The sequence below is a fragment of the Crotalus tigris genome, unplaced genomic scaffold (assembly GCF_016545835.1).
Source record: "Crotalus tigris isolate CLP2741 ecotype Arizona unplaced genomic scaffold, ASM1654583v1 scf7180000017987.690289119674:8195010, whole genome shotgun sequence".
In the NCBI taxonomy this organism is placed as follows: domain Eukaryota; kingdom Metazoa; phylum Chordata; class Lepidosauria; order Squamata; family Viperidae; genus Crotalus; species Crotalus tigris.
The window spans coordinates 6,718,291-6,736,166 of NW_024096758.1; the positions used below are offsets into that span (position 1 = coordinate 6,718,291).

The following is a 17,876-nucleotide window of genomic DNA, read 5'->3' on the forward strand; positions in this document are numbered from 1 at the left end:
TATAATTACCTTATACAGGTAGTCCTCAGCTTAGGACCAGTCACTTAAATCACCATTCAAAGTTTACAATGGACCTCCTCAGAGTTACTTACAGCCTGGTTTTGGAATTATGATAGCTGCACAACCCCCTGCAGTCATATGATCCCATTCTGGGTGATTATCAATTAGTTCATTTTTATACTATGCTATGCATTTTCCAGTTTCTGCTATTTATTTCCAGTTTCCAGCAAAAATGCTCACTGGGGGAATTGATTCCCTGAATGACCACAATGTTCACTTAATGACTGTGTAAAACCAATTGTAATGTCAAATCTGATTACATGAGGCGTCATTTTACAATTGCAATAATTTACGACCATAATTCCATGATCAATTATGGACATACGTCAAGTAATTGTAGCCCTAGAAATAACTTTTTGCAGTTTGCTTAACAACCGTGGTGTTCACTTAACTGTTGCCCCAAAAAGATTGTGAAATTGGGTCAGTCACATGGGTGACCCATTTTACAACTATCACAACTTATGACTATAATGGGCAGGGTCCATTACAGTCATAAATCAAAGATTAACTGCAATGTAACCTTACGATAAAAATAGAGCTAGTACTCTTGAATGTGGGGGGATTTTCATTATGACTATCACTGCATGCATGCTGTTTCTTCATTATGGTTATATAAAAATAACTTCGTGATTAAATCTGCTCCTTTACCTATGTATTTCTTTTTCCCCATCCTTTGCTTGCGTTTGCTTATTTTTCTGTGTCATATTTCTTCCTGCAATCATTTATTTGATGGCAGTGTTGATACATTTTTATCCTGAAAGTATTCTCGGGGGGTTTGTTGCAAAAACTGACAACACCATTGTGATGATGGTTGGATGCCATCTTGGGCAGTTTTGAAACTTTGTGCCAAGAAGAAGCAAGTATAAATGAATTATGATATTTAGCATGTTTACAAAATTTTCTCAAGGCTTTGTTCCTCAGCTCTACAATTTATTCTTAACTTTCAGTTTCCTACACTTTGGAGAGGGCAATAATCCCTCTCTCTCCCATCCATCCCAACTTTAACATTTTTAGAAAATCCTGTCCATATCCTCAAGTATATAGCTGTTATTGTCGGAGATAGAAGCAATGCTTTATTTTGATATGAACAAAAGTTGGGATTTACAGATAGCTGGACCTTAAGTTGGAGCCAGGTTGGTCTTCTGTATTCCTGAATTCACAATTCTCTGCTACCAGAAGCCTGCAAATGCCTGGTTCTATCTGAGGCCTTGGCTTGGTACAGATAGTCCTCGACCTGAGACCACAATTGAGCCCAAAATTTCTGTTGCTAAGTGAGACAGTTGTTAAATGAGTTTTGCCCCATTTTGCAATCTTTCATGCTACAGTTGTTAAGTGAATCACTGCAGTTGTTAAGTTAGTAACATGGTTCTTAAGTGAATCTGTCTTCCCCGTTGACTTTGCTTGTAAGAAGGTCGCCAAAGGGGATCACCTGACCCTGGGACACTGCAACCGTCATAAGTATGAGTCAATTGCCAAGCCTCTGAATTTTGATCACATGACCATGGGGATGCTGCAATGGTCGTTAAGTGTGAAAAACAGTCATAAGTCACTTTTTTCAGTGCCATTGTAACTGTGAACGATAATTAAATGAACTGTTGTAAGTCGAGGCCAACAGGTACGTCGCTTAACCCTTCCCTTCCAAACTACTTAGAATCACAGAATTGAGGTACAGTAATTGAATTGTTCCTTTTCAGTGCAGGAATCTATATGAAAGAACTGTTGATAAGCAGTGATTTGTTGTTGTTGTTAGTTGCGAAGTCATGTCCGACCCATTGCGACCCCATGGACAACGTTCCTCCAGACCTTCCTGTCCTCTACCATCTTTTGGAGTCCATTTAAGCTTACGCCTACTGCTTCAGTGACTCCATCCAGCCACTTCATTCTCTGTCATCCCCTTCTTCTATTGCCCTCAATCTTTCCCAGCATTAGGCTCTTGTCAAGTGCGTCCTTCCTTCTCATTAGGTGGCCAAAGTACTTGAGTTTCAACTTCAGAATCTGGCCTTCTAAAGAGCAATCAGGGTTGATCTCCTCTAGGACTGACCGGTTTGATCGCCTTGCAGTCCAAGGGACTTCGCAGGAGTCTTCTCCAGCACCATAGTTCAAAGGCCTCAATTCATAAACTGAACCTGTTTCAGTTTGTTTAAATAAGTATTTTGCAATTTTAAGATTTGTGTACTACAACTCTCAGAAATCCTTAGTCAACATGAAAAACACTGGTCTAAATCTTTGTGCCCCTAATTGGACACAAGACTTAAAGTGGGATCTGACATATATAGAACAAAAGATACCTATTCTTCCATAATTTAGAAAGTGTTTCCCCTCTGGATGCAAGTGGATTCTAGTCTACAGATAGTCCTCAACTTACAACAGTTCATTTAGTCACTGTTCAAAGTTACAATGGCATTGAAAAAAAGTGACTTATGACCATTTTTCACACTTACGACTGTTCAGCATCCCCAGGGTCACGTGATCAAATTCAGATGCTTGGCAACTGTCCCAGGGTCAGGTGATCACCTTTTGCGACCTTCTGACAAGCAAAGTCAATGGGGAAGCCAGATTCACTTAACAACCATGTTACTAACATAACAACTATAGCAATTCACTTAACAACTATAGTAACAAAGATCGTAAAATAGAACAAAATTCACTTAACAACTGTCCTACTTACAACATCAATTCTGGGCTCAGTGTGGTTGTAAGTCAAGGAATACTGGTACTTTTGTTGCAGCCTTGCTACATTATCAGATTATATTATGCTATTATGTGATGATCCTTTACACAGAAGCATTCCCCATCTATCCCTGTGTATTTTATTTCTAAATAAAAAAAAATTTGGTACTTGTCTGGCCTGATGAGCATTGTTTGAATATATATTGAAATTGGATAACCATTTGTTTGAAATGGTATAGGGTTTCCTGCCTGAGCAAGGGGTTGGAGTAGAAGACCTCCAAGGTCCCTTCCAATTCTGTTATTCTGGCAGCAATTGTATGAGTCCACTTAATTGCCGTGCCATCCACATTTAAGTAGTTTGCTGATCAAAATGTAATGTGATGTTCTGTCAAATGTGTAAGGCATAGCTGTAGTAACAATTTACTAAGAAAATTGCCCAACAAAAATATGAGATAAGATTAGTTTGGCACAATTTGTTCTCAGAATGTTTGCAGGTCAGGCTCTTCATAATTTGTTTGAGAATCTGCCCAGATATCTATGTCAGACTAACTGGCTAGTTGGCCTTCTGTTTCTCTTTTGAAGATAGGGACACCACCGTGTTTCCCTGAAAATAAGACCGGGTCCATAGCTTGGTGCTCGGCTGCTGAGGTCTTGCAGAACCGAGCTACTGATTGAATCCATAGCTTGGTTCTTGGGTGCACAGGCCTTCCAGAAAGCCCTGTGACTTGAGAAATGCAGATCTGGCTGCAGAAGAGGCCTCAGAAGAAGAAATGGCTGGCAAGGAGAGGTGGGTGCGCAGCAGGTGGGGCAGATAAGATAAGTGGGTGCGCAGCGGGTGGGGCAGCTCTACCTCCCCCACCCTAGCTTGATTTTTAGGTGTGTGCCTCGCCCCAAAACTAGGGCTCATTTTTGGGATAGGCCTTACTTTCAGGGAAACTGAAAATTTGCCCAAGTAATTTTATAAAATTACTCAAAAATAGTATATAAAGGCTAGACTACACACTACAAAATATTAGTGAGTTCTTTCAAAGCCTCAGTATGCAATTCATCTGACTCTGGAGAACTGAACTAAATAAATATTTCCTGACTAAATTTCTATCTGTCTTGAAATTCAATCCTGCTCCTTCATTGTGCTTTTGACAGTTTTCTGGCAGAACATACCCTTTTTGTTTGCTTGGTTTTTGAAAGGAAATTGTAATTGTTCATTTATGAACTTCTACTTGCCTTGGGCTCCTTTTCCATTCCTTCAGATTATGGAATCCTGCTCTATTTATTCAAATATGTGTATCACTGAAGTAATCTTTAAATCTGTAGATACAATAAGCACCATATAAACCATTAATAGGGCATGGTTATTTTTATTCTGTAATTGTAATCAGTCTCTCCTAATTATCCTGGCAAAAGATCATGGAGGAGATAAAGGTAGTTCTCAATTTACAACTGAACAGCCATTTAGTGGCTATTCAAAGTTACAGCAGACTTCCTTAGAGCTATTTATGAGCCGACTGCCCCACCCACCATGGTTGACAACCAGCCCATATTTACAGCTCTTCCCCCCCCCCCCCCCGCATCCTGCGGTCACATGACTGTGATTTACAATGATTTTTTCCCTGGAAACTGGCATTTCTGGTTTCTGGCAAAATAGCACTTAGACTTATATACCTGCTTCACAGTGTTTTACAACCCTCTCTAAGCACTTTACAGAATCAGCATATTGCCCCCAACAATCTGGTCCTCGTTTTACCGACCTCGGAAGGATGGAAGGCTGAGTCAACTTTGAGCCACTCGAGATCAAAGTGGCTCAGACTTTGCCTGTAATGCTGCATTCTAACCGTTGTGCTCCCATGGCTTCAATGTCGTGGTGGTACCCAATGGGATTGCTTAATGACCATAGCATTTGCTTAATGATTGCTGCAAAAGAAATCATAAAATCAGCCACAGGCTGCTTAAGGACTGGCATGACTGGCCTCAGTTATGGTTGAAAGTCAAGGATTAGTCTTTCCTATAATTTTTTTCATTTATCCCTGTTTGTTCAAGTTTGGTCCAGGCACTAGATGGAAACACTTTCATTCATGTCAGTGGGGTGGATGTGCGTGAGAATTTCACTCTGGACCAAAAAATCTCACCTCATGAGAAGTGCTCTTTATTTTTTGAGTCTTACACCCAGTGCACATGCAGGATTAAGATGTTTTTCTGTCTAATTTTGACTGGAAGACAGAGAAGCCTTAATTCAAGAAACAAGAAGCTGATGCATGCCAGGAAGATCACTCTCACTAGCTGTCATTCATGAGTCATCTTTGGCCATCAGCCCTGTATCTAGACAGCCTGTCATTTGGGAATGTTTTCCTTTGACTTTTACAATCTAACATTTAGATATGAGTGGCCTTATCCAAGAAATTGATAGGGCAAGTCATTATGTATCTCCCATTCTCTAGAGAAGAACAGAACAAAGTTCATTCTGATGAGCCAAGTGCTACAAGAAGATTGCTTCTCTTTCCTTTCCTTTCCTTTCCTTTCCTTTCCTTTCCTTTCCTTTCCTTTCCTTTCCTTTCCTTTCCTTTCCTTTCCTTTCACTTGAGTTGCACTCCTTGGCCTTCTCTCCCTTCTCCCAAAGGTTGGGCTAACTTTGACAATAAGAAATTCACCCAGAGTAAGATTTAATAGTCTTCTGAACATGTGATAACTGCTTTTTTCTTATTTATAGAGTAATCAGAACAACAAGCTAGATGTAATTAGACATCGCTGCAAGGAGATAGGGAGAAGATATAAAAGGAAGACATTCATACAGGATTCCTGTCTCATGAATATAAGTCAGAATATATTTTCATGGAACTCTCTTAAATGCTCAATTCTTGAAGACGTTGTTCCTCCAAATACCCTCTCTCAATCTGATGCCATGCATATATATTGACCAACAGTCAAGCTGCCTGGAAATCCTAATAATTGTAATTCTGACATCTCTCTAAAACACCAGACTGAGTTATGCTGATCCAAGTTGTGTTGTTGCACAACACCATTAACCTGGTCATTAAGTTAATCCATTGTCTGAGTTTACACAATACAAATCAAGGAAATTGCCTTTACATAATGTATTAAAACACATATGCATCACACAAGCTAACCAAGGTTAACACTAATCACAGTGGATGTACTGTAATGTGCAAACCAATTGCTAGTTTATAAGTGATCACTTGTTTAGTTGTGTTGTGTGAAATCAGACAGAGTGGCGGTAATGCATTTTTGTTTGGCTGAATGTATTCGGTATAATCATATATTTTATTCAACTGTTTGAGCAATGTGCACTTGATCTCCAATTTGAATGTAGGCTCCTGTATTTAAGGTTCTTAGTATTTAAGAATCCTCTTTTGTGTATACTATAGCTCTCATTTTATTGTATCACTATACTATAGCTCTCATTTTATTGTATCAAATTCTGGGAGCATGGAGTCCAAACTGGAAAATTACTGTGAGAGCTTCCCGGCATTGAATTCTAACACTGTTTGTCTGACAGGTGTGTGTGTGTGTGTGTGTGTGTGTGTGTGTGTGTGTGTGCGCGGGGGGGGGAATTCCACCAAGTTGTACTAGTTCTACACTGGTCTAATTCCAAATTCATGAATACAACACAGCATCCTCCATTGCAATCTCCTATTATTCCATATAAGAGAATAACTGGGTTTGCAAAACAGGCTAAAATATAATGTGGTTGGTTTAATAATATGATTTAGCAGGGTGAACAAATCAAGCCATTGTAGTTTGTAAAAACAAGGATTATGGCTTTATGTGAAGCCAGTCAATTGTGCAGTAACTGTATTCAATCTATATTTAAATATACCATGGTTTAGCCTGATTTCCGAACATAGTAAGTTTCCAGAGAGTCTAACTCAGGGTTAGTCAACCTTGGCCAAGGTTGACTACCCCTGGTCTAACTCTTCTCCCTTTCTAAAAAAAGACAAAGGAAAGGATACAAATGGAATAAATCTATTTTACTAAAGAGCAAAATAGATCATATGAAGTATTAGGCAATTGGACTTTTTTGGCTCCTAGGCAACTGGAGAGCTTTGGTCGGTAGGTGGCTGGCAAGAGGCTCTTTTGCCGATTCACCTACTTGGCACTAGCAGAGAGTATTTGTTCTGAATCAGGGCAAAGGGTCCACATTCTCCAAAACAGTAGCAGCTCAGAAAGGAGAGTTTGCTCATTATTTCAGTCTGCTGGTGTGGGGCCTTGCCCTAGCCAGGTCTTTACAAACTTTCAGAAGATCATGAGAGAAGAGTACAGGGTCGCTGGGTTTCAGCCTTTTCCTGATAAGTGGGGACATTCAGCAGACACTTTCTGTTGGCACACTTTGGATAGGCATATTTTGGGTGGTTTCAAAGATACCCAGATCCCAAGTGATACAGGGCTTTATAGGTGGTAACCAGCATCCTGAACTGTACTTGGAAACAAACTGGACCAGTTGACCAGGGTCTACCTATTCTCCCATTCTGGAAGTTGAAGTCCGCACATGTTAAAGTTGTCAAGTAGCAGTGTGATGAAGGAATAACAAAGTTGATCCTTTATCAAATGGGCAGCTGGATACTATAGCAGCTGGAATTTCCAAGCAGTTTTCAAGGACAGTCCCAGCTAAAGAAATTACAATCATTCAGGTTTTAGATCTTCCCATTTTTCTTTTGGTTATATCCACAGCTGAGGACAGCTCTGCCCATCAGACAGGATGGATACTGTATTCACACATCACGTTGACCTGGTTACTGAAATAATTAATTTTCTGGATTTGCACAATATATTGAGGCATAAATTAACTAAAAAAGTAAAACAAAATGACAAGATTAACACTTGACTTAGAAATTATCTGAAAGCAGTTCCTAGGTCTTTAACTGACTTACTTAAATATGTTATGCAAATATGTTCTATGTGACCTTGATCTGCTCCACTCATATTGTCTTATAATTTTTTAAAAATGCCTTCAGTCTCATTTCAGCTAAAAGAAAGTACATTTTGTGGGATATATCAGGAAAACTTTCCTTTTTTATTTTTTTTATTTTTTATAACAAATTTTATTAGTTTTCCAATTTAACATCCAAATATTTAGAAAGCAATGTGGTGACTGGGTTATCAGTAGTTCAATTGTAGGATGATGTAGTAGTGGATACTTGCACTGAAGTTCCATGATCTTGATGATCACCAAGGTCCCTTCCAACTCTTCCATTCTGTGTTTCTACTGTTGTGCAAGAGATCATGTCCCAACACTGCTTGCTTTAGCCCCACTGACCATATGTGGCCATCAACAGGAAAAAAAATTGCTTTGTCCTCTGCAGGCAGTCCTCTGTGTAACCATAATAGCTAGCCGGTGATTCTGAAATCCTTGATTACATGTACTTAGGAGACTAAAAAATGATGACAAAATAAACATTTTCCTCTTTCTGCTGCCATTGTGATCCCTTGGCACTATCTAAGGTTCTTTGAGAGCTGATGTAATCAGGGCTGTTGCCAGATGAAGGCTAGAGAATGGAAACATTTGACAAAAAGATGACTGTGGTCTTCCTTCTGTTCACTCCCACTGCTGTGGGTTGATACAGGGACATCTTTGGCTTTAGATTTGTTTCCTTGCTTAATTGCTTGTAATAATAAAGTATGTTTTGCAGATAGGAGATAAACCTATAAACTGCTTTTGATTAGGGATGATTGACTGATCAGTTACTTTTAAATAGAGGAAGTTTGTTCTGTGTCTGTGTGGTTGTATGTATGGTTTGGTATCTTTAATTATTGACAAAGATAGCCTGTTTGGTTATTTTATAGTTCATTTCAATAAATTGACTAAGCCTATTGTATAAAGAGTCAACATAGTTCATTTGTCTTTAACATGCTATGGGAACACAGTAACTACATTTAATTATCACTGTTTTAGTCTTAACATGTGAATCCAATGAATGAATTCATAGCTTGACATTTTTCTACGACCCATTTCACCTTTTGGAAGGAAGAAGGATAGCAGAAAAGATTACTGAAGGCTATTTAGAGCTATAATATTCAGTTTGGGATGGGGTTTTTGGGGGGGGGGAGAAGAGGGAAACACCCCCCCCCCCAAGACAAGTCCTAATAATTGGTTGGAGTAACTTTTTTCAAACTGCCACTTACATAGGACTATAATTCCCATTCCCATTTACTGGCTTTTGTCTTTCTGATATTTGTATATACAAAGCACCCAATTTTAATCTTTACTTGATTCTAAAATTTAGCTAAAAATTCACTTGTCTGCATAAAACTTTCTCTTAGGATAGATGTCTTGATATTCACCTGAAAACTTTGAATGTCACATATGGTACTAGCAGGTAGTAATTGAACTAATGGCAAGAAATCCATTGTGGATATTGTAGTCTAAAACTATGGGGTAATGGAGTAACAGGCTGCATATTCTATTCTACCTACTATATCAACCCATAATAGCTAAAAATGATAGGACTTGTAGTCTAATGTCACTGGAGGGCACCAGATGGAGGGAAGATTATGCAATCCCACTCTGAATTTCTGTTTTATAATTCAGCCCTGGCCCCCATTGTGCACTTTCCTCCATCACATTACCTCCTTCAACATTTGGCTGCTATTTTATAGGGTTTTCCATCCCAGCTGGTGTTTGCTTGCTTTCCTGTCCAGGAGATGATGAAGGCTGGCTTTATACATGGGTCTCTGCACATAGATTAGCGAAAATGTGCTCTGCTTTGCACACTGAATAAACAGCCGGCTGACTGTTCCTGGAAACTTGGATACAGTGAGGAAACAATTGGTACAATATGGTTTTACTCTTGTTTCGATAGCGCTCCTTTAGACCACAGGCGCTTGTTTTAAAAAATGTGCCTTGGGACGCTTCATATGGATTCACATAATATAATAAACCTTATACCAGGTCAAGTAAATCACATGCCGTATCCAAATTAATAAAACACATTACAGTTTAATATGATGGCCTAATTCACAAAAGATGCTGTGATCTCTACAACATGCTGAATAAGGGATTGAAAGGCAAAGCTGCCTTCAAATCAAGCTTGTCTCCTGGGGACCACATGGATATAACCAGGCAGTTTTCATCTATCTTCTTCCAGGAATGTTTTCCAGTTTTCCAGCTTACCTTACACAATCTCCTCTGTGCTCTCAGACAAGCCTGGACAGTATCAGCCGGTGCTACCCAACCAGAAACTATCCAACTGGACTTTAATCTAGTTCAGTATACAGTATGAACTCAGCCACTTAGAAAAACAAGCCCTTAAATAGAAAGGCAGGCCTTGCCTCTGAATGGACCTGGGTTTAGATCCCCACATCTGCTGTACACCTACCTACCCACATTTCAGAAAACCAAAAAAGGATGGACTTGTCTCAAATACTGCCATGACACATTTCTGAAGGTGCTGCTCACCATTCAGAGGTTGCCTATCCTTATTTATTGTAACTGAAATAAGATGCCTTGAGGTAAATAATAATAATAATAATAATAATAATAATAATAATAATAATAGTAATAATAATAATAATAAAAAAACAGCCAGCTGACAGCTGAGGAGGCAATGCAATGGGTCATGTCCGGGAAAAGGAGAGCATGTGAGGCTAGGAGGGATGGGAAGGGGGGAGGGAAACCAGCCATGCTGGGATGCATCTGGCCATGTGTGACCTTGGCGAGTTAGCAGGTGGCTGGTTGAAGAGGGACGGTTGCCATCTCCGGGGTATGGCGTGTGTGCCCACAGAGAGGGCTCTGAGTACCGCCTCTGGCATGTGTGCCATAGGTTCGCCACCACTGCCCTATACCATTTCTGACAAATGGCTGTCCAGTTTCTTCTTAAAAACTTGCAGTGTTGGAGCATTCACAGCTTCTGGAGGCAGGTTGTTCTACTGGCTAATTATTCTGACTGTCAGGAAGTTTCTCCTTAGTTCTAGGTTGCTTCTCTCTTTGGTTAGTAAAGGTAGGTATTTTGCCACAGAGGCAGTGTGTGCAGTGGCAAGCTGGACAAAGCAGAGGACTATGATGGTAATATGTACACTTATACAGGAAAATGATATATCCCATGCTTTGTCTCAAAGGTGCTCTTTTTTTTCCAAAAGGCAACTGGGCTGTTTTTTCCTTCAGGAAGAAGAAGAAAACGTTTCGCTTCTCATCCAAGAAACTTCTTCAGTTCTGATGGTGGGGGAATGGAAGGATAGGTATTGATAGGTAGCCATTCTTCCATTTCCCCCCCCCCCCCAAATCAGAGCTGATGAAGCTTCTTGGAAGAGAAGTAAAACATTTTCTTCTTTTTCTTCAAGGAAAAAAAACAGTCTAGTTGCCTTTTGAAGAAAAAAAAACCACCTTTGAGACAACTATGTCCTGGATGATGAGAATCTCCACAGATATCCCCATGCTTTTACTCATTTCTAGTTTTATGCTAACATAATTGCTCCAATAAATAAACTATGAACCATCTTCCCTATAGAAGGCAGTGACATATCTAGAACAGGGAACTCTCACGTGGAGTCTTGCATAATTTGCTATTTCCTGACTAGTTAAACTGCACTTCTCAACAATCTAGTGTTTTAAAAGCATTTCACCACTCTGTTATTATTACAGCAATGCAATTAATGCAACAAGATATTTCAGTACCTTGTTGCAATAGAAGTGATAATGCACCATTTGATTTGCCATAATGATGACCTACCTGGGAGAGTTATATAATGGTTTGTAAATGGTTAATTTGTTTATCAAATTTGCATGCTAGCCATCTCTTTACAAACAAATGCACTGGATGGGAAGCTCTTCTAAGAATCAAAGATCCATTAATTCAACATCTGGCTTCCAATTAAATGCCTGTGGGATGTAGATGTGATAATGCCATTCTATTACTGTTTGCCCTCAGCATCCACAGTTGAAAGGTGGGCTGCTTCTGCATTGGGAAATTCTGATTTGGTATCCAAAGTTTACAACACAATCTTTACAACGTACCTTACAACATAGTCCTTTCAGCAGTTCTAAGAAAGTTCTACACCCATTTGCACTTTTCGGGTGACCCCGAGGGCACAGATAAATCACCAAGTGGCCTCAATGACTCTCAGAAAGAGTGCTAACAAGGAATATAAATCCTTCCATTCTCCACCATTCATTCAGAACTGAAGAAGCTTCTTGGATGAGAAGATGACTGAAAATCTCCATGGGCACTGATATCCAACGTTATGCTTCAAATACCTCGTTCAATCAGACCAAGAATTCATCAGGTCTAGTTGCCTCCATTACCAATCAACTAAATGCTTCTAGGAAGCCCATAAACAGGGCATGAAGACCACCACATTTAAACAAGGAATACTGTCTATGTTCATGATTGCTAAATTTAGTTGTTCTAGCAAATGATTACTGATCAATATAACTATAGTTCCATTAGCTCTGGCATGTTAAACTGATATTGGATCAATTTAAAGACCTACAAACTTGGTCAAGAAAAGAACTGGGGTCTATCTGTTCCTGATTTATATCCCTCCTTCTTTAAATCCATGTCTTTTTCTTTGACATTTCAGTGGGAAGCTGGTATCCCCCAAGTGGAAGAATTTTAAAGGATTACAATTGCTTTGTCGGGAGAAGATCCGCCTCAACAATGCCATTTGGAGAGCTTGGTACATCCAGTGTGAGTTGGGGGACTAGGGAAGGAGATGGGGGGGGGCAGATGGTTGGGAATTCAACTCAGCTTCAGTAGATAGGAGCCAAAGTTTGCTCCCCAGGGATGGGCTTCAGTATTTGCATTGCTCACATTTGAAAAGCATTTTAGATCCAAGTACAAGCAAATTTAGATTTAATGGGATTTTTTATTTTATTAAAAATCTGAAAAGCAATTTTTCAATCCTAAAAAAGGAACTTAGGTCTTTGTGAAAGTAAATGAATAAATCTAGGCATATTTACATGTCCATCAAGATATTAGCTTTTAGAGCAGTGGTTCTCAACCTTTTTAATGCCGTGACCCCAACCGGTCGTAAGTCGAGGACTACCCAACCGGTTGTAAGTCGAGGACTTTCCCTGCCCGGGAGCTCCGCACATGCGTGGTGCCGCCCCCTATGCCGGCCGAGGCATAGCTGGCAGGCGGCAGAGACGGAGCAGGCCAACCACCGGCTGGGCCACCAGCTGGCCCAGCCCAAGGGAGGTAAGGCACCCGCCAGGCCCCACGCATGCCAGCAACCCTCCCTGCGCCCGCTGGCCTCTCACCTCTTACCCCTGGCCCTCTTTTATTTACATTTTTAGTAGTTGCTCAGCAGGGAGGGGTGGAAACTTCCAGACAGCTCGCCTTCGCTGCAGACAACTTGCAGCACCGTTTGCAGAATGGGACTTTTGGCGGGCTCAGCAGGGCAGAGACAGCCTGGACAATTCCTATTGGCTTTTGAAAGCCAATAGAATTAGACTCTATTCAAGAGAGTCTATTCTATTGGCTTTCAAAAGCCAATAGAATAAAAGGGAGTAGCACAGTGTCAAGCCAGTGTTCCCCATGTACGCTATGACGCCAAAAGAGTTGACAGAACTATGTTGATACATTGACCACAACCTAGAACGATCCCAAGTTGCTGCCGCAGTACTCTTCAAGGAGAAGAAAGATGGGTCGTTGCGTTTGTGTGTTGACTTTCGCTAAACGACATGCTGATGGTAATCCTCTACATGGGATGAAATGTGCCTGTTTGGAAAAAAGATCAACCACTGTCCAAATCACATTATAGCGCCGATTTTCCAGTAATTCCACCGCGATCTCTTCCCAAGGTCGGGATGGGTCCGCTACTTTCTGTAAAAGGCCCAACGGACACTCTGATACACAGCTAAGGAAAAGGGGGAAAAAAATGGCGGACTGCGTTGTTTGGCAACCCCCATGAAATGGTCGTTTGACCCCAAATGGGGTCCCGACCCACAGGTTGAGAACCACTGTTTTAGAGTAAGCAACATTATATAAAACAAAATTGTAAAAAGTTAGAAGTTCCCAGGATGACAAATTGTAGATGAGATAAAAGAAAAGAAAATCTAGATTACATCAAAATTATTCAATGTACTTCTCTATACTTTTTTTGTCCTTGTGGATAAGAATATTCTTCCTGCGCAATGTATTTAAATACATGATGCCTTCAAATCATACTTACAATACCAAGATATTGGGGCTTTTTTTATTATACTGTTCCATTGTTTCTGGAACCATGTCCCAACATCACACTCAGATCCCCCTCTCCTCCCTTCCCTTCCCTTCCCCTCCCCTCCCCTCCCCTACCTTACCCTACCCCAGGGGTGTCAAACTCAATTTCATTGAGGGCCGCATTAGCATTGCGGTTGTCCTCGGGGGGCCGGGCAGGTGTGGCCAGTGTGGGCATGGCCTACTGGGTGGGCATGGCTGGAGTGGGTGTGCCTACTGGGTGGGCATGGCCAGCTGTACATCGTTCGCGTGAAGGGTGCCTGTGGGGGCCTGGGCAGGAGTGGACAGATCTGAGGGTCTCTGGCAGAAGGGGCTGGGACCAGGGCAAGCGCCAAGGTATGGTCCACTGGAAGAGCCTGCCGAAACCCCTCCCCCAGAGCCCATCAGGTCGGATATGTGAAGTAGGCAAGGGCCATTTGCTGGCCACTTCCAGGCAATGGTGCATTTCTTCATTCCTCACAAAAGGTGACACCTCCCCAGCATGCACCCAGGGGGCGGGGGCGATGCGGCAGGGACTGGTTCCTCACTGTTTCCAGACGGCCTTGTGGAGCTAAGCATAGATGGCCACCACAAAATTGTACATTGGCTCCAGGCCGGCCTGGGCTGGGGCCAAGGCAGCGGGGGCCGTTCCCTCACTGTTTCCAGGATGGCTTTGCGGGCCACATGAAACCACGTCGCGGGCCGCATCCGGCCCCCGGGCCTTGTGTTTGGCATGTCTGCCCTACCCTATCTGATACCCTACCCTATCCTAAAGCTTACTATGGCTTTGCAATTGCTGACAATAGTGTCCTAGAAGTTTTCCTCATCCAAATGATACAATCACACCATTATTAGTCTATTCCACAGCATCATGTCTAGCTTCAGACATCTTTTTCTTAAATAAACAAAGCGCTTAGATTAAGGAGCTCTCTCTTTGTCACCATCTAGCTGTGAATAGGAATCAAGAATGTCAATCCAGCTGTAGATAGCCTAAAACAAGCTCAGCTACATGAATAGCAAATGGCAACTGGAGGAAATACAGAAACAATGAAGTAGAAAGTATTTTCATAATTTGGTACCCAGCAAATGTTTTAGTTTCAGCCCGCATGAACAAAGATAACAGAGGTGGTAATCCAAACTGCACTGGTAGGGAAAAACTGGAATTAAAAAAAAAGTGTGTGGGGGGGGGGACATTTCTGCATGTCTTTCTGCTTGCATTACAAAGCAAGCAACAACTCTATCTTTTCTGCCTTAATATATTTTTGGAAGGGAGATGAAAGAGAAGGTGGGGGCAAAGCAAATGACATGGCTGTCTCATAAAACAGATACTGAGAAGCAGCAGGAATACCTGTGCCTCCTTAGCTTCTCTGGACAATGGAATATTTACTGTAATAGATTCTTTACACAGATGTGGAACGCAGGAAGACCTCTGTTTGTGGATTTGTTACTCCTCTAGATGGGTCTGAAGCAGATGAGCATCGAAAGCCAGAAGTAAGTGGTGTAGCATTTTCTCCATACTATGTGTGTATGTATGTATGTATGGTTTTTGTGTGTGTGTGTATAGATAATGCTGAGGGTACAGTTTTGTCAGTCACGAAAGATTAGGTCCACATGTGAAGGTCCAATTAAACTGATTTATTGCTACTCGTGCCTATGCACAGGTAAATTCTCAACTAATGGTTAGCACCTGCTAGGTATTAGATAAGGATTAACAGAATTCAAGTGGGGGAGACTTAGTCTGTTTGTGGCTATGTAGAGATTGTAGGTTGATCCCTCTTTTAACTCTGCCCCCAGGTTCTTGCACTCCTTCCCCTACAGGTTGATAAAATGAGTGTTAGGAAAAGTCAGCAAACTTATTTGACTATGTCACTTAAACCACATGGCTGTGTCTGTTGAGGTTCTCAGTCATCCAGGTCATAGTTGTCCCAAAAGGTGTTTTTTTAAAACAACAACAACAACAACAACTGGACTTTCTTGATTTTTCTTGAAGACGTTTTACTTTTCATCCAAGAAGCATCTTGTCTTCAAAAAAAAAAAAAAAAATCAAGAAAATTTAGTTACCATTTGAAAAAAAACACCTTTTGAGATCTCAGCAGTTTTCATGCAACACGCAATCTGATTGCTGAATCAAAAAAGCAATTTTGGGGGATTGTAAAATACATTCTATATGAATCAAACAGCAGAGTTCATATAACATATATAAATCACTAATGACACAGGTTAATACTAACCCATTGTTGGGAGTCCTTAGACTCACCCAGTGTTCCTGGGAATTGAACGGCATAATATTTAATAAATTATTGACATTATTAATTTATCAGACACTGAAAACAAGAACATCTTGTGAACTGGATCAGTCTTATGCTTGTCTTTTCCTTCCATCTTCCTTTCATTGTGCTGTCATGAAGTGGTTATTTCTCTTCTTCAGCTGTTATATGGTCCCAGATAACCTGTTTAAAAACCATGATTTATAGTTTAATGTGATGTGATCCCATCCATTTTAATCCATTCAGCAAAATATGATTAAGCCAAACCATGGTTTAGTATTGTGTTGGAGATCAATCCACTTAAATATCTTTCCCTTTAGTTACATTGATAATACATGTTAATATTAAAATGGTTTTATCATCCCAAAAGCCAGGCTGAACTTGGAAAATTGCAATTAAAAATGAGTAAAAATGAGGGTTTTATTATTATTTTCTTTTAATTTCTTCTTCTTCTGGTTTGTTGTCTTCCTTCTCAGGCAGTTGTGTTGGAAGGAAACTACTGGAAGCGACGGATTGAGGTGGTAATGAAGGAGTATCACAAGTGGCGGACCTACTACAAGAAAAGAGTAAGGATTTGTCTTCTTTTCTCCCCACACTGTTATCAAACTGACCTGCTGGGTGGATAGAATAGAATAGAGCTGGAAGGGACCTTGGAGGTCTTCTAGTCCAGCCCTCTGCTCAAGCAGGAGAACCTACATCGTCTCAGACAGGTAAATGGCCAATCTCTTCTTAAAAATCTCCAGTGATGGAACGCCCATGATTTCTGGGGGTAAGCTGTTCCACTGGTTGATTATCGTCATTGTCAGGAAGTTTCTCCTTAGTTCCAGGTTGCTTCTCTCTTTGATCAGTTTCCAACCATTGCTTCTCGTCCTTCCTTCTGGTACTTTGGTGAACAACCTGGCTCCCTCTGCCCTGTGGCAGCCCCTTAGATACTGGAACACTGCTATCATGTCTCCCCTATTTCTTCTTTTCTTTAGACTAGCCAAACCCAAGTCCCGTAGCTGTTCTTCATATGTTTTAGTCTCCAGGCCTTTAATCATCTTAGTTGCTCTTCTTTGAATTTTTTCCAAACTCTCAACATCTTTTTTTGTGATATGGTGACCAAAATTGGCTGCAGTATTCCAGGTGTGATCCTACTAGGGTTTTATAAAGCGGTAATAATATTTTGTGTGATCTTGATTCTATGCCTCTGTTTATATAACCCAGGATTGTATTAGCTTTTTTGGCTGCTGCTGCACACTGCTGGCTCATGGTTAAGTGATCGTCCACTAGGACTCCAGCTCTCACAGTTACTGCTTTTAAGCCAGGTCTCACCCAATCTGTACTTATACCTTTGGTTTTTCCTGCCTAAATGTAAGACTTTGCTTTTCTCCATATTGAAACTCATTTTGTTGGACAGGGCCCATTGTTCAAGTTTGTTAAGATCTTTTTGGATCCTGAGTTTGTCTTCTGGGTGTTGGCTACCCCTGTCAGTTTGATGTCATCTGCAAATTTGATGAGTTCTCCTTCAATTCCCTCATCTAAGTCGTTTATGATGATATTGAAGAGAACTGGGCCTAAAATGGAACCTTGTGGTACCCTACTGCTTATTTCTCTCCATGTGGATGTAGTGCTATTGAGGACTACTCGTTGAGTACAGCTTGTTAGCCAGCTACAGATCCATCTGATGGTGATGTTGTCTATTCCATCTTTTCCTAGCTTACCAAGCAGTAGGTTATGGTCTACCTTGTCA

The 17,876-nt window shown here is 40.8% G+C and overlaps 1 protein-coding gene across 2 annotated transcripts in view; it reads left to right on the plus strand.

The window, feature by feature from the left end:
* MLXIPL (MLX interacting protein like) overlaps positions 1-17,876 on the plus strand; it is a 51,141-nt gene that overhangs the window by 4,178 nt on the left and 29,087 nt on the right. The window contains exons 1-4 of one of the 2 annotated variants that reach the window (XM_039346242.1): positions 3,440-3,517; positions 12,259-12,365; positions 15,286-15,368; positions 16,621-16,710. In XM_039346242.1, the coding sequence (XP_039202176.1) occupies positions 3,501-3,517; positions 12,259-12,365; positions 15,286-15,368; positions 16,621-16,710 (297 nt within the window). In that variant the 5' untranslated portion in view covers positions 3,440-3,500. Of the gene's footprint in view, positions 1-3,439; positions 3,518-12,258; positions 12,366-15,285; positions 15,369-16,620; positions 16,711-17,876 lie in introns of those variants that run through there. The other variant, XM_039346241.1, reaches the window with a different exon arrangement.